Source organism: Pteropus alecto, unplaced genomic scaffold (genome assembly GCF_000325575.1).
Source record: "Pteropus alecto unplaced genomic scaffold, ASM32557v1 scaffold92, whole genome shotgun sequence".
In the NCBI taxonomy this organism is placed as follows: domain Eukaryota; kingdom Metazoa; phylum Chordata; class Mammalia; order Chiroptera; family Pteropodidae; genus Pteropus; species Pteropus alecto.
In genome coordinates, this window is record NW_006432447.1 from 10,539,641 (window position 1) to 10,560,823 (window position 21,183).

Below are 21,183 nucleotides of genomic sequence, written 5' to 3' on the forward strand. Positions count from 1 at the left end.
TTCCTTTTGTTTTTTGTTACAGCTAGTGTTTCACCCAGGCAGTTAGATCATTTGTGCTGGTGAGGCCCAGGGTACAGATTCCGATTCTTAGTTCCTTGGCTAGTTCTCCTGCAGTGACACTGTTGGTTGGAAGAGCAGCAGGCCAAGTAGGAGTGGGTGAGCGCACATCTCCGCTGTTATGATGCCCCTCGTGCTGCATGCAGCACTCACTCCCCACTGGGGGTGTGCACAGGGCATCACCTGAAGGAAGCAAAGGCAAAGTGGTTTTGGAGAGACAATGGTATATCTCTGACTTTGTACAAGATAATGTAAGTTTTTATGCTTGAAGATGACTGAGCTGTACCAAGAGAAGGAGGACACCAAGAAGAAACAGATTAGAGGAGCAAAATTAGAGAAATAAGACTCTACTCCTACCCTCTAGCATGGCTGCTGCATTGTAGACACTATACAAACTAGACAGCTGTGTTCGGCAGCCCTGACTCACACATGACCACGCGTAGAAAGTGCTACATTCTTTGGTGTCATTGTTCAGACTGTGTCCTCCTCCATTGCTTGCCTGGTGAGTTCTGTGTGTATTTAAGACTCCTCTGCGAAGTCTTTCTTAATTCTTCTACCCTTGGTAGAATTGATGACTTCTTCCTCTGCTGTCCTCCCCACTGCCCCCAATTGACCCCCCAGCAATTTTTTTTTTAAATAAAACAATGGCTTTATTAATATTTTCCTGGTAAAATCAGTATATCATATGTTGGAGCTAAGAAGAAATCTTTACCAAGAACAGTATAGGTACTTCTAGACATATCTCAAATGATGAAAATTTTCTCTCTTTGCTAAGGACAGATTTTGTTGTGGCCCATTTAATTGTATTTATTTGTTAATTTTTCTCCCATTATGATGAGTTTATTGATGGCCGGGACCAAGACCTACTTGCAACCTTTATTTCTAACAGGAACCACAGTCCGTATTGTAGGGAGGTACTGTCTATAGTGTTTGCACAAGGTGTGAATGAGGGGCTCCAAGTGCTAGAGCTGAGAACTGAGGACTTTTGGGACCTCATAGTAAAGCATCGTCATTCAGCCACTGTTCGCATGCCTGCTGTGCGCCGGGCATTGGGCTGCATCAGTGGGCAGGGCAGGGCTGCCTCGTGTGTCACAGCTGGATATGGATATGTGCCCTTCACCACAGGATTAGGCTGTCTCAGTTCTTCATATACTTATGCATCTGGGGGTGCAGTAGGTGGCTCAACTCTTGGCTCTAAGAGGGCATTTTTAAAGGCATGTGTGTGTGTGTGTACAATATTTTCTTAGACAGATGTTTTATTAAATATGTATTGTGCATATTTCCTTAAATCCATTCAGATGAAGTTTTTATGTCATTTGAATCCTGTAGCATTTAAGAAAGAAGTCATTTTTTTCTAAGGGTATCTTTCTAAAGTTTCTAGAAAAGGATTCCCTTTCACTCACCTGAAAATGGTCTTTATCAGCATCAAGCAGCAGAGGGCACTATAGTTCAGGAGATGAAGCAGCAAAAGTAGCTCATTGATATTTTTTTAATCATGGACACTGTGGAGATACTATTATAACTCCTCTCTAAAAGCATATAGCAATTGTGTTAATAAATGTTAGCTATAATCTTTCAAAATTTGTGTCTTGCCTGAAACAAAAGTGAAATTAAGGTATTCATGGAAAAGTCAAGTGGAATATAGGTGGAAAGTAGGCTAGGGACCTTTTCTGGAGCACTTCCAGTACAGAACTGTTTTTTTTTTTAATGCTATAAAAAAATGACCAGATCTTTAAGGTCATAGATCAAAAGAGAACACCTTTTAAGGTCATAGATCAAATCAATAGAGAACATTGTGTGCTTTTCTTATAAGCCTGCTAGTAGGAAAACAGCTGAGGAAAATGATACTTTTTCTCTTTGGTGGCAAATAAACATCTAGATTGGAGGTTTGTATTTCCTAGACACTAGGATGAGAATTTTTTGTGGTCTCAGTTTCTCATAAATTTCTTTCCTTGGTGTATGTGACTAGATTTGTTGCACTTCCTAGAATCCCCACCAAAAAAGTTTCTGTGGCATAGAATTATTGAAGGCTTGAAACTTGCAAGAGTTCTAGACTTTAGAAGTGTGGTTAGAAGAAACAATATCAATATCAGTGGAATTATACAGTATGTGGTCTTTTCTGTGGCTGACTTCTTTCTCTTAACATGATTTCAGTGTCCATCTGTGTTGTAGCATGCGTCACTACTTTATTCCATCACGTGGCTATACCACATTTTGTTCATACATTCATCAGTTGATGAACATTTAGATTTCCACTTTTAGGCTATTATCAATAATGCTACTATGAACATTTGTGTGCAAGTGTTTGTGTGAACATATATTTTCATTTCTCTTGGGTATATTTTGTGAATTTAAAAGTGTGATAAATATCTTCCTCACTGAGTGGAGTTGTGGGTCATACTGGTAACTCTGTTGAAGCTTTTCAGGCACTGCCAAACTGTTTTCCAAAGTGGCTGTGCCATTTTACAATCCTACCACCATGTATAAGGGTTCCAATTCCTCCAGATCCTCACTAACACTTGCTATTGTCTTTTTGATTAGCCATTCATCCCAGTGTGTGTGAAGTGATAGCTCATTGTGATTTTGATTTGCATTTCCCTAATAACATACAATGTTGAACATCTTTTCATGTGTTTATTAGCCATATATATTGTCTTTGAAGATATGTTTTATTCAAATCTTTTGCCCACATTTTTTGAGTTGTCTTTTTATTACTGAGTTGTAAGAGTTCTTTATATATTCTGTATACAAGTTTCTTATCAGATATATGATTTGAAAATACTTTCTCAGTCTGGCGGTTGTCTTTTAACTCTCATGATGGTATCATTCGTAGCAAAAAGTTTTTAATTTTGATGCAGTCTAGTTTATTTATTTTTTTGACCCTTGTGTTTTGGTGTCATTGCCATGAAGAGTTACTCTTGTGTAAGTCTTCTAAGAGCTTACAATTTTAGCTTTTACATTTTTGTCTATGATCCATTTTAAGTTAATTTTTGTATATGGTGTGAGGTAAGGGTCAGACTTCATTCTTTTTACATGTAGATATTCAGTTGCCCCAGCACTATTTGTTGAAAAGACTCTTTGCCATTGAATTGTGTCGGTATCTTTGTTGAAAATCAACTGACCATAAATTTGAGCATTTATTTCTGGATTCTCAATCCTTTTTCATTGATCTGTGTGCCTATTTTTATGCTAGTTCTACAGTGTCTTCATCACTTTACCTTGATAGTAAGTTTTGAAATTAGAAGGTGTGTGTCCTCGAAATTTGGTTTTGTTTTTTTTTTTCAGGATTGTTTTGATGATTCTGGATTCCTTGAATTTCCATATTAATTTTATGATCAACTTGTAAATTTCTGCAAAGAAACCAGCTGGATTTTGATACATAGTGCATCGAATCTGGAGATCAATTTTGAGAGTATTGCTATCTTAACAATATTAAGTCTTCCAATTCATGGCATGAGATGTCTTTCTGTTTAAATCATTGATATTTTTTCAACAGAGTTTTGTCGTTTTCATTGTCCAGATCTTATTCTTCTTTTGTTAAATTTATTCTCAATTAATTTATTCTTTTTATGCTGTTACAAATAGAATTATTTTCCTTAATTTCATATTTAGATTGTTCATTACTAGTATATAGAAATGCAATTGGTTTTTGTTATTGACCTTGTATTCTGCTACCTTATTTCACTTGTTAATCAGTCTAATATCTTTATAGTCGATTCCTTAGGATATTCTATATACAACATCATGTCACCTATACTCTTTCTCTCGAATCTGGATGCCTTTTATTTCATTTTCTTGTTTAATTGCCTTGGTTAGAGCCTCTAACACAATGTTGAATAGAGGTGGTAGGAGCAGACATCCTTGTCTTGTTTCTGTTCTTGGAGTAGGGGATTCTTAGCCTTTCACCATTAAATATGATGTTAGCTGTGGATATTTTGTAAATGCCTTTTGTCAGGTTGAGGAAGTTCCCATTTATTCCTCATTTTGTTGAGCATTTTTATTATGTAAAGGTGTTGAATTTTATCAGATGCCTTTTCTGCATCTATTGATCGTGTGTGTTTTGTCCTTTATTCTACTCGTTGGTGTATTCCATTGATTGATTCTCAGATATTAAACCAACCTTGTATTCCTGGGATTTTTGCATCTATATTCACAAGGGACATTGATTTGTAGTTTCTTTTCTTGTGATATCTTTCTCTGGTTTTGGTATCAGGGTAATAGCAATACTGGCCTCGTAGAATGAGTCGGGATGTGTTTACTGTTTTGGGGGGAAAAATTTGTGAAAGATTAGTATTCTTCTTTAAATGTTTGGTAGTATTCATGAATGATGTCACCTGAACCTATTTTTTTTTTGTGGGAAGTTTTAAAATTGCTAATTTAATTCATTTACTTGTTATGGGTCTGTCAGATTTTCTATTTCTTCTTAAGTCCAATTTGGTAGTATGTGTCCATTTCATCAAAGTAATCTAATTTTTTGTCAAACTGTTGTTCATAGAATTCCTTTTAATCTTTTATTTTTGTAAGGCTGGTGATGAGGTCCCCTCTTTCATTCTTGAATTTAGTAATTTTATCTTTTTTTTTCTTAGTCTAGTTAAGTCTGTCAGTTTTGTTTACCTTGTTACCCACTTTTTAAATTGCTTCAGCAGTAATAATTTATTTGCCTTTCCTTTTAGGATTGATTTCTTTATCCCAGGAGTCTCTGTGGTTGGTGGGTTCTCAATATGCTCTAGCCCCAGACTGCTAGAACAAGAGAGGATGATAGAATTGGCAGTGAAATATACAAACCACCCTCCTGCTCTCTGGATTCACAATCAGGTGAGCAAACCTGTGTTTAAACTTAAAGATTAGAACATCTCTACTTTCCAGAAAATTTGTGTTCATATCACTTAATCTAAGAAATCTAGGCTTGAGTGAAAAGGGTACATGTTCACAGAGAGCTCCCTTATATCCAGAATTCAGACTCTAAAAGGTCAGGGAAGCAGAATCTTTTTGATGCATTCAGGCTGACTCAAAGCTACTTAGGGGGTCTGGAAATATCTTCTGGGTCACCAAACTGCATTCAGTTGAATACTACTTTAGGAGTAAAACAGTCTACTTTATATGTAAGATTTTTGAAAATTCGCTCTTTGTATGTCTTGTAATTGGTAAATCTACAAATCAGATTATTTTGCCCTATCCATCCTAAATAAAGGGAATTAAACTATCATTCTGTCACTAGTTGGAGGAGAAACAGTCTCTGATTATATACTACTCATGCCCAGAGCTGAGCCAGTGCTAATCCTGTGGTGCCACTGCCTCTTCATTTTAATCTCTAGAGAGTTCTTCACATGGGATTCTGAGAGGAAATCTACATTTGCTAATAACTCATGCTTCCTCATGGGACTCAAACACAATCCTACATAAGCTGCCTGTTGATTCCCTACTAGAACTCTGATAACAAAGAATGAACTCAGAGCAGGTCAGTTATTTGTCTTCGTAGTTTTTGACCCATTTCTTTTTTTTTTACTGCCATCTCCTTTACTTCTAGAGTGTGTCTACTTTACTTACCAGCAACCCATCCCATCCCAGGCATTTTCTTTCCCCCTTTACCAAAAAGGAATGTACCAGTACAGATACTGTAGATATATATAGATAAACTGATTTTCAAATTTACGTGGAAGAGCAGAGGAACTCAAATAGGTGAAACAATTTCAAAAAAGAAGACTAAAGTGGAAAGAAGCACAAAATTCAAATTTAAGGTTAAAATAAAGCTACATAATCAGAAAAGTGTGGTATTGGTAAAGGGATAGACATATAGATCAATGGAACAGAATAAAGAGTTCAGAGATACACTGGCACACATGTAGCCATTTGATTTTTGACAAAAGTGCTAAAGAAATTCAATGTTGAAAGGATAACTTTTTCAATAAATAGTGTTGGAACAATTGTTTATCCATATGCAAAAAAAAAGAAACTTTACCTAAATCTCATACTTTATAGTCAAGATTAACTCAAAATAGGTTTTTGATCTAAGTATAAAACATGAAACCATAAAAATTTTAGAAGAAAACACAGGAAATATTCTGAACTTGAGGGTAGGCAAAGAGTTCTTAGACATGATACCGAAAGCAAGATCCATTAAAGACTGATGTCTAGGACTTAATCAAAACTAAAAGTTTTTTTCTGCAAAAGACACTATTAACAGAATTTAAGAAAACAAGCTACAGACTAGGAGAAAGTATTTGCAAATTAGATATCCAACAAAGGACTTGTATCCAGAATATATAAAGAATTTCTCAAAAATCAGCAAAAAGAAAACGAACAATTTTAAAATGGTCAAAGGGTCGAATAGACACTTCACTAAAAAGGATATAAAGGTGGCAAATAAGCAATGAAAAGATGTTTAACATCTTATAACATTAACCATTAGGAAAGTGCAGAGTAAAACCATATATAGTGGGATATCTCTACAGACCTATTAGAATGACTAAAATGAAAAATATTGACAATTCCAAGTGCCGACAAGGTTGTGGAGCAACTGGAACTCGCTTATATAGCTGACAGGAATGCAGGATACTTCAGCCATTCTGGAAAACATTTTGGCAGTTTCATATGAAATTACATATACACTTACCATAAGACCCAGCAATTCCACAGAGACGTGAAAGCTCTGTTCATATTAAAACCTGTACGTGAATGTTTGTAGTGGTTCTATTTCTAATTATCGAAAATTGGAAATACCCCAAGCATCCCTCAGTAGATGAATGTATAAACAACACATTCACACAATGTATTGTTATTCAGCAATAAAAACAGATGGACTATTTATCGATGGCATCCAACACTTTGGGTGAATCCCGGAGGCATTACGTTGAATGAAAGAAGGCAGTCTCAAAGATTGCGTACTATATAATCCCACTTATGTCACGTTCTGGAAGACAAAAATTCAATGATGGAAAATAGATCAGTGGCTGACAGGGATTGGGGTGGGGAAGGGTGTGAGTGTAAAAGGATAGCACAAGGGATTTTTTGGGGGGTAAGAAACTTTTATGTCTTGATTCTCATGGTTGGTAGTTACACAGATCTATGTATCTGTTAGAATTCATAGAACTGCACAAAAGAAAGTTTTATTGTAATTTTAAAAATAAAGGATTTTTAAATCTATGGGTACATTAAAAAAATAAAAAGTATGTTCTTTTGGTTTACATGTCAAGTTGTGTCTGGTCAGAATAACCCCTAGCTGTTGCCTTAACATTTCCATTGTAAATGTATCCTGTCACATTTTTATCTTCTGACCTCTGAGTTCTTCCTTCGGTGTGCCCTTAGATGCATCATTCTTTTTTAGGTTTTCTTTGGATTTTTCACCCATTACTGTCTCTAGGCTACATCCTGAGTCTCTAAAATATGCTGCAGAGGTGGCACCAGCAAGGTGTTCACATGCCCTGCACTCACTGTCAGAATGAGCTTAGCCATCCCAGCTCCTAACGCCATGAGCTCCTCCATTTGTCAGCCTCCCATGTGACCTGACCTGGTCCTGGTCCATAGCTCCCTGCTTGGTTTCATGCCTCATTGGCATTTCAATGAAGGAACTGTAGAAAATTTCCAAGTGGCATTGCTTGAATGCACATCCTAATTGTAGTGCCTGCTCCACTCTGCCCAGTGGGAGTTGCAAACAGCCTTTATGAAGTCATATTTTTCTTGGAACCTTCTCAGGTGGCTATAGTCCTCCTGAGGATTTGTCTTATTAAGCTATTAGAGTGGACAATGGAGGCATGTGTATGTTAGGGTGGCAGCAGGCTGCTCTGTTGGGACGTGGGATAAAGTGCCATAAATGGCTTCCTTTGTTTTATCTGCTTTGGCTCAAGCTCCTGGCAGAGGAAAGGGTTCTAGACAGCTATTGTGTCCCTGCTCCAGTTGCTGTGGACAGGTTGTTTCATAAATAGAAAATCTATATCTAAATTAGATACACTGCTATGTAACTGAATGTAATATCTTTTAACTTGCTTCCATATTGTACTGTACAGTACTTTTTGTGTTCATGCTACCCTAGCAGTTTTTATTGATCAACAAAAGATGAGGATGGCTTTTGATTTTTTCCAGATGCTGCAAATTAGAAGATAGATCTACTGGAGATTATTTTGTCACTAAGGAGACACAGGCTTCCTGAGTATTATCTTTCCCCTGGGGTGTGTTTTCTTGTCAATTTTAGGGTTGAAAATACTGTGGCTTCTGAAAACAAAGAACCTAAAGGCTTTTATTGCTGTCATTCCTAAGCATGCTGAAGATGACCATTGGAGAAACTTATTTCTCTTACATTTCTTAGTCTCTTTTACACTTAGATTCTTAGAGATAAAGAAGTGTACAGGCAAGCAAGCGGGGGAGGCAGGGCATAAAGAGATGAAGTCCATTGTCATCGTTAGGCAGAGTCTCTCGTATCATAAATTCTATTTTCGAAACTTGAAAAGAAGGAGCATTTTAAAGCACTTTGGTAGCCAGTGTAGTGATTCCTAGATTTTAGTTATTACTAACAGAATGCTCCCTGCTGCTAATTTCTTTTGTCAAAAATGAAAACCCACTTACCATCATCGTGTGAAAATCTGCATATTTAAAATAGTTAAGTTCAGATGTTTTTATCCCTCCTCAGAGAAAGGATTTCTGTTCATTTAACAGTTCTTTACTCCCGCAAAAAAAGATCTATTTTGTGAATTCAAATAATTTTCATTTTTTTTCTTCGATTTTCTGTAAGATTAACTATTCTTTAAGATGTGGAGCCCCAAATTAAATTCATGTCCAAAAGTACTTAGTGCCTGCTTGCCATGCAAAGTGCCAAAGTGTGAATGCTAAAGGTTCGGTCTTTGAAAAGCACATGGTACAGTATTACTTTTTAGGAGGGAGTTTGTTTAGTTGGTTTATGTCAGGAATGTGTAATGGAGCAAGCCCATGCTCTTAATATAAGTTTCTCTATACTTAGAGTCTGTTTTTTAGTGACAAGGAAGAAGGAAGCGGGCACCCCAGCACCTCTTCTTCCAGACAGCCACAATGACCAAATACCCTCCTATATGGAGCTGGATGCAACAGGATGTTTTCTCCCACAATGTGTCACGTGATGCCCACCACAACCCTGTGGGGTGAGCAGGACAGGGGCTGGTACCCATTTTCCAGATGTGGCAGCAGAGGCTCAGAGAAGTAAAGAGATTTGCTAGATATTATAGGGGCTGTGATTAAAATTCAATCTTCTGACTCCTAGATCAGTACATTTTTCTCCAAACTAGGTGTTTTCAACCGTATCAGACCCAATGGCCCCTTTCTAGAACTGTCCTGAAATGAAATTCAGAGTTAATGTAATCAACACAAAAATTTTTTTAGAGGCAGCATAATTCTCTAAGTGAGATACAAAGGAGAAATAAAGGAAAATGATTCATAACCAAAGACTATATTTCAGTATATAAATGGTTAGGCATATCTAAACTAGAAAATAGAATGAGATAGTGAGATGGCTGTTCTTCAACGTGGAACCACCACGAATATACTGTCTGCAAATGCGGGTGGTGCTTACAGGTCGTATGGTGACAGAAGGACCGCGCATGCATGTTACCACCTGGGATGTGGTTTTCCAGAAGAGCATACATGTGTGGTAAAGTTCTGAGCACAACAAAGTACAGTCTACATGGTAGTTACCTTCTGGAAAACTCAGCTGTGTTAAGTTTGTGCAAAAAATACTCGAGTTTTTTTTTTGTAAAATGAGAGTCTAGTCTCAGATCATTACGGAACAGTTGTCAGCTACATGTATGTCTCATGGGGCATTCAGAAGTCCGTGCAGGGCAGTCCCGTGCATTGCAGATAGTGGTATACTGCTACACCAGCTCTCTGGGTAAGACAAGCCCTGATTTGCAGCATTTGCTGATTTCTGTGCTGTAAATACTGCCAAAATGGCTGATTTCAAACTACTAATAGGTACTAGCTCACAAAATTCCTGCAGATTTAACCATCAGCTTAGTAGGAGCCAGCTCCTGGACACTGCTAACTTCACAGGACATCTAGCATCTCTGGCCCTGCCTTCTGAATGTTAGTTGGGTTCCGCAGATCACTGTCATAATAGAGAAGTGTCACCACAAGTTTCCAAAAACAGCCCCCTCGGGCAGTATCACCTCCATGGAGAACCAGTGCATTCAACTCTGATGGTATTTCTGGTGTAAGTGACCTCACCAAGTAGCAGGTGCTGTGTTGTACCCCCTGTAGTATGTGGTCCTTACCCCCTCGTGTACGTGGTACTCACCCCCTCGTGTATGTGGTACTCACCCCTCCCATAGGTGGTACTCACCACCTAGAATACGTGGTGGACCCACGCCCTTAATGTACGTGGTACTCACCCCCTAGTGTGAAGCATCAGTCTCCTTCCTGTTCCTTCTCCAGGAAGACATGAAAAGTACTGAACGCACTGCAGTGCTGGCCTCGGTCTGTGGAGAAGCCCTCAGTACCCACACTCCTCAGCCCCGACGAGGCCAGGGCAGCCGCAGATAATGACACTTGCCCCGTCCTGCCTCTCCTAGTTCCACGGCTTTGATCAGAACAGGAGTGCCACTCAGAAAAGGAAACTCACGCTTCAGAGCCGTCCCCTGAGTCCAGTGCCTCCTTCCACAGCCCAGTTCCTCACCTAAGAAGCTAACAAATGGCAAAATTACTCAAGTGAGTTTCCTTTCCTCAACACCGGAGCGGCTGTGCAGTATGGATCACAAAGGCAGAGCAGCAAATGGCCTATGTAATGGACAAGTGGAATCAATTCACGGGGCCCTGGGAAACTTGAGAGCAAGCTGCAAAAATAGCCCTAAATACTGATAAAAATGCAGGAGGTAGACACCATCAGTTTTATTAAATAAGAACATTTGATTTAAGACCTGCGCTACAAAGGACTAAAGGATCTTTTCTTTCATTCTTAGTGTACACTTGACTCTGAAGTGGCCGTGAGAGTGGGTGGAGAGTTCTTCTTCGACCCCGAGCCTTCAGATGTGTCCAGAAACCTTGTGTTGATTGCGGGAGGAGTCGGAATTAACCCTCTGCTTTCCATCCTGCGGCACTCGGCAGATCTCCACAGAGAACGGGCAAACAAAGGAAGTGGATACGAGATCGGAACAATAAAATTATTCTACAGTGCAAAAAACACCAGTGAACTCCTGTTTAAGGTAAGGGGAAAATGTATGTTTCAAAGCTTGCTGCGAACAAACTCATGTCATGATATTAACTGTTCATGGAACTTTCCTCTCAGTTGTTTTCTCTGTAACAGTTAAAACAAGAAACCTGACAAGGCTTGGCCATGTTTAAATGGGAATTAACCAACAATATCTTACCCAGGACAGTTAAAATAGCTGGCGTTGTGGAGGCTCCCAGTGGCGGGGCAGAGCAGGGCAGGGCAGGGCAGGTGGGCTTGACTCTGGAGGTGGATCAACATTGGAGTCTCCATGGCCCTGAGACTCCAGAGTCAAGCGACCTCCACGGGGGCTCACGTGTCACGATGGTGGGTGAGATGGACACAGTTTGGATCCAGCTGGGTAAATGAAACCCCCACCGGTCGCATCTGTTGAAACCGAGTACGCTCGATGGAGAAGGCTTTCACTCTGGATTGCTCTGCAGCTGCAAGGATAAACAAAAGAACAGAAACAGCTAAAAGACACAACTGTGGTCAGTGAAACCGCTGCTTAATTGCCGAGGCTTGAGAAAAAGGGAAAAGAGAAAACTCCCGGAGAGTTAGTAACATGCTTGTTAGCATATTCAGATTTCAATTAAAGCCAAATAGCCCTCTGTACTCTGAATGCTCTGGCCTGCTAGGCTGCAAACAATATCTCTCTAAGTGGAGAGTGAGCGCCGCAGACGTGTGCAGAATGGGAGGCGAGGTTCGGCGTCAGTGGCTGTGCACATCTGTTTTGATTTTTTTAAATTGTAGTGTGACCAAATATGTTTGACATTCCAGAAAAATATCCTCGATTTAGTAAATGAATTTCCTGAGAAGATTGCATGCAGTTTGCATGTTACAAAACAGACTACACAAATCAGTGCAGAGCTCAAGCCATACATCACGGGTGAGTCTCCTAAAGATATTTTGACTATCTCCACATAGTTATTTGATGGACATACTAGTTGGTTGAGTGTAGATGCTTTATTGTTGGGAGTTGCTGGCTGGGAATGTCACTACCTGGGGAATTGAGAGGTGATTCATCGTGAAAAAATAAGGAGAGATTTAGTTGGATTTACTTATTTTATACAGGTTTCCTGTTGCCCATATTAAAAATTTATTTTCCACATTTTTTAGGGGACCTTTGTATCATCACTGTAGTATGCGTGCAAAGAATTTATATTCCAGCTTTGACTGATCAATGCCATTAATGGTAATTTAAATTACTTGTGGTTTCCCCTGCCTGGAAGGGTTTTTCACAAAATTTTCTTTGCTGAAGGCAGTTTTGAATCTCTACCAAAGATCAGTAAGTTAACTGGCACTGTCAGAAGGCAACCTGATTAGTGTCCCACTTTACTTGCAGTAAGTTTGGGAAAACTGAAGGTGCACTCTGCTGGGTCTGGTCCCAGATGCCAACAGGAGCCATCGTGTGAGTGACTTAAGACCCGAGTCACTAAGTTTGAGTTACTGAAAATAAACACTGTTGCTGAGTTGTGATTAGTCTTTCCTCATTTCAATACAAACATGTCTGGCTTAATTTGGTATTTATTCTGTTTCTTGGTAGAAGGAAGAATAACGGAGAAGGAGATTAGAGATCATATTTCAAAAGAAACTTTGTTCTATATTTGTGGCCCACCTCCGATGACAGACTTTTTCTCCAAGCAACTGGAAAACAGCCATGTTCCCAAAGAACACATTTGCTTTGAGAAATGGTGGTAGGGAGCGGGCAAAGGTAGAAAAGAGAACGCTGTGAGATCCACTCAGGACAGTAACAAGTAGTACACGATTTGTGGGAAGATGAATTTACCTCTACTCAGCCTTGTTTTTCAAGACTGTGAACTAAGTGACCCACTGGAGAGTAACAGAAAACCCAGCTGACAGACTTAAATAATAAACTTTTTGCAAAGACTTCATCGATTAAACTATTTTTTACTGTATTGACTTTATTTTATTAATAACTGTTTGATTATCTCTTGATGTACCTTGAATTGGTCAATATAGATTTTCTTTCCTCTGAGGGAAAAAACAGATACGTTTAATCATATGAAAATACAGTTTTGTGTGTGAAATGTAGGCTATCTTTAAATTCTTTGACAGCAGCCTATATATCTCATTTTCAATAAACTTGTAATTTAAACACATTCTTAATAATGTTACTTGGAAAATTCTTTATACATAATGTCTTAGTTGACCTTACTGTGGCCTACAGCCTTGCCTCTTCAGACCATCGAAGTCGGGTTTGGAAATAGAAAATTGTTAGGAAAAGTGCTTTAGGGAATTGAGTAACCAGTATGTTTGCTTAATGTTAATGAATATCCTAAGTATGTATCCTGAATAATTGTTAAGCTTCTTCTCAAATGAAACCCTCTCTGTGCTCTGTGTCTTGGCTGCCTGCCTTAACACTACATGGAGGAGGAGGCTTCTTGTTGGGGACAAAGGCGTTGGTGACTGCTGTGTTCCATGTTGAATCTGCCTCCGATGGCTGGGGTGGCTGGCTGTAGGAGTATGCTTGGGATCAATTAGGGGACATAACAGCTGTTTACAAATCTCGCTCTGCCTTTTATTTCATTCCTTCGCCAGGGTCTTTCCTGGCAGTAGCAGCTCCTCAACACATACTTTCATCGAGTGGCTGAAAGAAAGCCAAGAAAGTTGCACTCCTTGCTAAGCCCGGGGTAGGTAGGGAGGCAGTTTCCAGGATGGGGTGAGAGAATGGTGGTGCCTCGTCCCAACAAGGCTTCTCGGGTAAGGCCAGGCCATTCCTTCTGACAAGCAGTCTTGGACCAAAGGCTGCCTGCTTGGAGAACACCGAGGATACAGGCGTCTGGGAAGAAGAACAGATCAGTGCTGCAGACCTAGGAGCTCCAGGCGAGGAGATTCTGTTCTTGAGCTGGTGAGAGAAGCGAGGTTGCCCCTCTAATCCCTGGCTGCAGGCCTCCCAGGCTCAAACGCACTGATTTATGGACCTGATGATGGCTGGCATCTCCATTCTAGCCTCTACCCTGTTTTGAATTTTGTCAAGTTTTAAGCAGAGGTCATTTGTCAACTATTTCAATCCCAAATATGAATTCAATGGGAAGAAAGAGCGGGGCCATTGATCTGATGAGAATTTCAAAGTGTATTCAAGGCAGTGATCGGCGTTTCAGAGGCAAGGAGACTATGAGAAGCTCCGGCCAGTATAAGGGGTCCTGACTCATCAGTTGGCCCCAGAGTGTCCAGACCAAGGGCTGGGCATTAGGGCTGAGTACTCAAAAGCTTAGTAGCCTAACGCGTTGAGATTCAGAGATGTAGGAGCCGCAAGGGGCTTTTCTGCCAACTGGCAAAGGCAGCTGGTAGGGGAGGAGCCACAAAGGTATGGAGAAAGTGGCCTCCCCAGGTCTTTCTGTGTTGGGAGTGGAGGTGCAAGGTGAGCATCTTCAGTAGCAAGAGAAGAGTGCCAGCCACCGCCGCCATCCCACCAACACCATCGCCTGTGTGCCTGCTGTTGTCATAGAGCAAGGACCACCTGTTCTGGATCCCAGCTCTGCCCGCCACCCTGCCAGTGACTCACTATCACCATCTGTAAACTGCTGAGATGGGCCAGGTCATGACCTTCACCTGTACTGTAGTTCCTTCCAGTTCTTTCATTTCTGGTGCTTAGTACTGAACAGTATTTCTGGTCTTCTGGCCACGACTGTCTTGTTGCCCTTGCAGTCAGGATGTCTTTGGTACTCACGCTTGGCTGGTAACTCCAGCCAAGGCACCTTGGAATTTATAGTGTGGTACCTGCGATTGGAGAGAGCCCTTGACCCAAACTACCTGGGTTCAAGTCTCAGCTATGGCACTTACTAGGGAAATGACCTTGAGCCAGTCACCTAACTGTGTTATGACTTGGTTTCCAATTACATGTGCACACACTTGCCCCTGCATGTAAAATAGAGCTAATACTACCTACCTCATAGGGCTGTTAATTAGGATGAAATGTGATAATACAAATATAGTACTCGGCAGAGCACTACATGAGTATGTCGCTAATTTGCTCTTCCTTGTTCTGTTCAGAAAGGATTTCAGGAGGCCAAGTGGCTTAGGTTTAGTTCACTAACCTGTAACCTTCATGTGGGTAAGGACCTGTCTTGTTCAGCACTGTGCCTGGCATATAATAGGTATTTAATAAATATTTCTTATGTAGGTGAAAGGGCTTACCCAGAGCCAATGAGCTGTATTAGAGGGATTGTTTAGGAGTCTTTTGAGCCTATGAGTTTATAAAAAGATGTTTCTTCTTCTAGCATGAAACCCTTTCACAGTGTACTCAAGATATGTGTGAACCTTTCCTAAATTTTAAGTGTTACTATGAGTACTAGTGCTCACCAGAATGAATCAAATACCTAGTATTTGCCAAATAGTCCACCATCAGGGAGGCATTCTGCAAGGCACAGATCACTTCTTCACCAACAGATGTCTGCGGGTGGACATCAAGCTTTGAGATAAAGATGTTCCCTGGGACCCTGGTTTTTAGTCAGTAGCCCCTACTTAAAAATAGAAATCTTATGAAAATTTTCAAAGATATTTCAAAGTAGAGGAAACAGTAAAATGAACTCCTATGCATACATTACCCCGATGTCAGTGATTAGCAATATTCTGCTATTTTTGTCTGTGTTTTTTGTTGCCTGGTGTATTTCGAAGCAAATCCTAGAAATTACGTCACCTGTAAATTCTTCAGTATATATCTCTTAACAGATGACATCACCTCAGCATGATCACAGGGCCACCATCATAATCAACACAAGTAACAATGATTCCTTCACATCATCTAAGACCTTTCTGTGTTGTTTTCCCCCATTGCCTCAAAGTCTACACATTGAATTCAGTTGCTATGTTTTTCAAGTTTCTTCTAATCTGTCACTGTCTTCCCACTGCACACACATACATGGTAATTTTCCCTCATCATTTCTTGAAACTGGGTCATTTGTCCTATATAGTCTCCCATATTTTGGACTCGATTACTGTATCCTCAAAAGTGTCATTTAACATGATCCTGTCTGTATTTCATGTGAACTGGTGATTAGATCTAGAGTTTAGATTTTAAATTCAAGATATTCTTTGCAAGCCTACATTCTAAGTAGTAGTGTTGTGTACTTCATATATCACACATGAGGAGGTATGTAATATCTGATTGTCTCACTTTTAGTATTAAGATCGAGCAGTGGGTTCAGTTTTTGTTAGTCTGATCCATCAAATAAAGTTCTCTATCAACTTTTTACCTAATTAACTTAGTAGCTATTGATCATTGCCTATATCTACTATGTCTATCATTTTTTCCTGCATTTATTATCTGTGACTCTTCTATAAAGAACTTTCTCTCATTGACTTTGCCCTGAAATGAGTCTGAACAGGAAAGACAGGATCAGTGCTGGATTCTTTCCCTTTATCTATCAATTAGCCTATTATAGAGTTGGTGCCCTAGCAATCTTTAAGCAGTGAAAGACTTTTTTTTTTAAAGCATCATTATGAACTCATGGCTTTCTATACATTATTTTCATCTGTTACGGTCAGTTTTTCAATGTTCAGCTTGTTTCAGGTTTCCCCTGCTATGTTAGTGATCCACACTAAGGAATTTTGGTGAGGTTTGAGATTCTTATTAGAATTGCAAAAGGTGCTCTTATCAACAGGAAGAAGGAAAAGGAGATGAGCGTGATGTCAGGAAGCCACATGAAGAAAGTGTCTCAAGGAAAATGGACTGGTCAGCTGTGTCATGCTGCCGATATGACAGGAGAGGCGTTCTGATGAGCAGCCATTGACTTAGCAACTGGAAGGTCCCTGATAAGATGGGTATTAAGAGTGAAAACACTGGAGTGGGTTTAAGAACAGCTGGGAGGAAATAAATTGTAATGAGTGAATATAGATAATAGTTTCAAATGATATAACTATAAAGAGAAGAAGGAAGATAGGATGGTAGCTGGAAAAGGAATTGGGATTAAGAGAACTTTATTGTTTCACTCATTTTTAAAAATTTGTTCTGTTTTTAAAACTTTTTATTTGGAAATTGACCTATAGAAGAGTTACAAAGAGAGTACAAGGTTTCTATCCTTTATCCAGCTTCCCTGAATGTCAACATCTTACATAGCTGTGGCATATTTACAAAAACTAAGAGTTTAACAATAGAGTTAAATTAGTACAGAACTATTAACTAAAACAGTTTTTTTTTTTTAACTATGAAAGAGTCATTCAGTGGGACTGCTGTTGGGGAAGTGACAACTTTTTCTAGAGGATGATAAATTTGTTAACTGTCATTTATTGAGCATCTATGATGTGCAATCACTGGGCTTGAAATTGAAGATAGGAAAATAAAAGACAAAGGTTATCTTGAAGAGCAAGTAAAATACTTTGGGGAACTATTTTTTATGAGGCTAAAAAGTGATAAAAGCTGTCTTCTATGAAGTATATTGAGTACCAAGAACATTTCAACAAGATTGAAAGTAAAAATGCTCTGGGGAAAATATGTTTTTTCGCAACTATCACTGGTTGAAAGAGAAGCTGTGGAAGATGGATTTCTGGGTGAGTCATTGGAGTGATGGTATCCTATAGGTAAGGACGGGAGGGGTGATGGGAATGGTTGTTCCCACACCTTGGAGACAGTGCTCAGGAGAATTGATATTATGGGATGCATAGCTGCAAGTGTGCATACGTGAGCAAGTCCAAGAACAAATACGTGTGTGCATGCAGTGATTGTAAAGCAGTGATTGTAAAGCAGTGCCTCTGCCTGAGGTTTTTTCTTTTTCTTTCTGAATGGAAAACAGCAATTTCCTTTATTCCTGGGTATTGCAGATGATCATATGCTGATAATTTAACCTGAGAGCTATTTCATTTTAAATGAAACTCAAAGAAGTATACTGTTCTCATCTTAGAGAAATAGTGAGATCTTTAATATTACTCTTTCCTAATATGTGCATTTGCAGCACATGTGGTGATGGCAGATAAAGATACCTACTAACCCACCATCGATTCAACACATGCATTTTAAAATGGTTTGTGCTCAGGAACTCAGGCTTTCCTAGTTGTTGAGAGCCATCTCGATCAGTCTGTTCTGAGTTATTAAAAATGCTGCAGGTGCCCATTAATCTAACCTAGTCTCTTCCATCTTACCCCATGTTCATTTTGCTATGCTTGAGCCTACCAAAATTTTGTCTGTTCCTTTGTTATTTTTTAATTACCTGATAAATAGGAATGTAAAAAATCAAATAATAAAAAAGCATGTCCACTCAATGCTGAAGTCCTCTGATCTGCTCCATTTCCTCACTACGGATGAACGGCTGCTAGGTATCCTATTGGATGTTTTACAGTGCATTAACCTTGTACACATATGCAGGCATGTGTGCTTGTGGGTTTCATTCTTTTAACACTCCAAATTATGGATATACACCATAATGTGTTTAACCATATCGCTATGATGGACATTTAGATCGTTCTCAGTTTGGGGCTAGTCAAACATCATTGCAGCCAACACGCTAGTTCATATAATTTTTGTGCACTTATTCCTGTAGAGTTTCTGAAAGTGTCATTTCTGGATCAAAAATTGGTTAGTATTGCCAAATTACCCTATAAAATGCCTAATTGATTTATACTCTAATGGAGTATGAAAGTATTCATTTTCCTACCTTCTGGCAACACTAGAGATTCTAAGTCTTTAAACCGTTTTTCTTTATTAGGTAAAAGGATGATTTTTAAAAATAATTTTCTGTGTTCTCTCTAGCATTTTTTTCCTAAAGTGTTTTAGCCATTTCTCTTTCTTTTGAGAATGGCGTGTTTGTTCACATTCTATGTCTATTTTGATGTCTGACTGATTTATAACTCTTTATAAAATAGGGTGAATGCTAATCCTTTGTCTGTTATATATATTACAAATATTTTTCCCAGTCTATTACTTGTCACTGAATTCTGTTTGCTCTTATACCAGAGTTTAAATTTATATATAATCAATTATGTCAGCTTTTTTATGGGTATATTTTCTTTTAATACTTGTACAGGTCTTTAATCCATTGGGGATTTATTTTTGTGCTTGATGGGGGACAAAGATCTAGCTTTTTTCATATGGCTCTTCAATTGCCTGACACCATTTGTCAAATATTCCACTCATGAAATGCCTCCTTTATCCTTCTAAATTCCTACCTACAGAGGATTTCCCCCCAGACTCTACTCTGTTCCACAGGTCTCTTTATTTGTTCCAGCTCTGATATCACATTGTTTTAATCACTCTAGCTTTTTAGTGTATTCTGAATTCCCGCCCCCTCCCCACCGCACACACGTTTTTTGTTTGTTTGTTTTTATCTCCAGGTTATTTAAACACAAAATCTTATGCATAACAATATAACTTCACTTTCACAGATAAAGCTATAAAGAAAAAGTGACAGGAAATAGTGACTCTGGAGTTACCTGAATTCATTGGTGGTCTAGATTTTGGTTGGAGTTCTATGATCAATTAAACATTAGATCAGTACTTGGTATTTGATGTATACTTCATTTTATCTCATTAAATTACAACAATTATGTGAAGTAGGCAGGATGTATGAGGTCGTGTCACTTTACCAATAAGGGAAATGAGGCAGAGTGGTTGGATGGTTTGCCCAATCTCACAGGGCTGGAGAGTGACAAAGCCAGACCTACAGGCCTTAGTCTCTTTCCTGTCCTATTTCTCTCCATGGACTCAGCTTTGGGCTTTTTCCAAAATCCTCCTCACCACAAAGGGGTGGGCTCTACCTTTTGTTTGGAAAGACAACCAAAACACCCCACCGCCAGAGCATTCCGGTTAGAAGGGATTTTAAAATCCTACTGGCCTTTCTGTTTTTAGTGACTGTAGGAGCCTAGAGAAAAGAAACAAAGAATGGGACAAGGTTTAGTCAGCTGGGTGATACGATCGAAGAACATGGCGCCAGGTATCAAGACACCTAAATCATCCCTATTCTACGACTTGCTTCCTTTATGATTTGACCTTTGTCTGTAACTTGCTTTCCTTATCTGTCAAGTGGGTAGGACCATGAATTTAAAATCTCTTTTGGCTTTGCTATTCTACAATTTCATGATGGAAAAGTGGGCCTTAGAGATCCAGGGGAGTTGAGGTTGACCATTCTGACAAGAGATGACAAAGGAGTGTCTTAACTGTCTTCAAAGTTTTGATTAATCGTTGCAGTGACTGTTGTTTGCATCTCCAATGCTGACAGAATAAGAAGAAATTGCCTTGGACTGAAGCAAGGGAAATGTTAGGTTTGATATAGAGGACTTTTGGACTACACTGCTGATTAAATTCTGGAGTTGGGGCCCAAGAGAAATGGTGATTAACCATTAATAAGAAAGGAAACTGACAACATTTGCCTATTGGGGCTTAAGGTGGGCTGGACTGAGACATGAGCTGAATTGATAGTTTGTTCCCTAGTGTCATGAAAAGGAAGAGTTTTAGACAGTTGTTTGGCGTTTTGTAGATTCAGAAACTGGTGAGCTTGCTGGTTGTCCTTCCTTCCAAGATGATTTTCTTGTTCTCTTCATTGAAGAATCAACAAGATATGAGATATCCAGGACTGAAGGTTCACAAACATAGAGGTCCATTACAGGAAACATTTTAACATTCACTCTGCTAAGTGAAATATATTTCTTACCAACATTAAGTCTTTATATTATTGAGAGGCAGCAGAAAAATCCAGAGCCATACCGAGCTTAAAGACTAGTGAGCAACACATTTAAATACGTTAGTGTAAGTTTTTACTGCATTAGTTAGAGGGTGAAAACCTTTTTCTTTTATTAGTCAACCCAAATGGGATCTGTGTTTTTAAACTGTCTCTGTGGTGAGTGAATCGTTTTAGCCCATTTTCAAGACATGGTCCGTACAGTTGATAGCCATGACTGTAATTGCCAGCATCACCATTAAAATCCCCTCAGACCCAAGATGGATAATTCCCTTTGTACAATCACACGCCTTACCCATGGTGTCTCCCCATCAGCTGCTTCTGTTTCCC

The 21,183-nt window shown here is 39.2% G+C and overlaps 1 protein-coding gene across 4 annotated transcripts in view; it reads left to right on the top strand.

Moving 5' to 3' along the window:
* OXNAD1 (oxidoreductase NAD binding domain containing 1) overlaps window positions 1–13,344 on the top strand; it is a 34,377-nt gene extending 21,033 nt beyond the window's left edge. For all 4 annotated transcript variants that reach the window (XM_006907265.3, XM_025043612.1, XM_006907266.3 and 1 more), the window contains 4 exons: window positions 4,731–4,872; window positions 10,974–11,216; window positions 12,002–12,110; window positions 12,768–13,344. In XM_006907265.3, the coding sequence (XP_006907327.1) occupies window positions 4,731–4,872; window positions 10,974–11,216; window positions 12,002–12,110; window positions 12,768–12,922 (649 nt within the window). In that variant the 3' untranslated portion in view covers window positions 12,923–13,344. The remainder of the gene's footprint in view (window positions 1–4,730; window positions 4,873–10,973; window positions 11,217–12,001; window positions 12,111–12,767) is intronic.
* The last annotated feature ends 7,839 nt before the right edge of the window (window positions 13,345–21,183 follow it).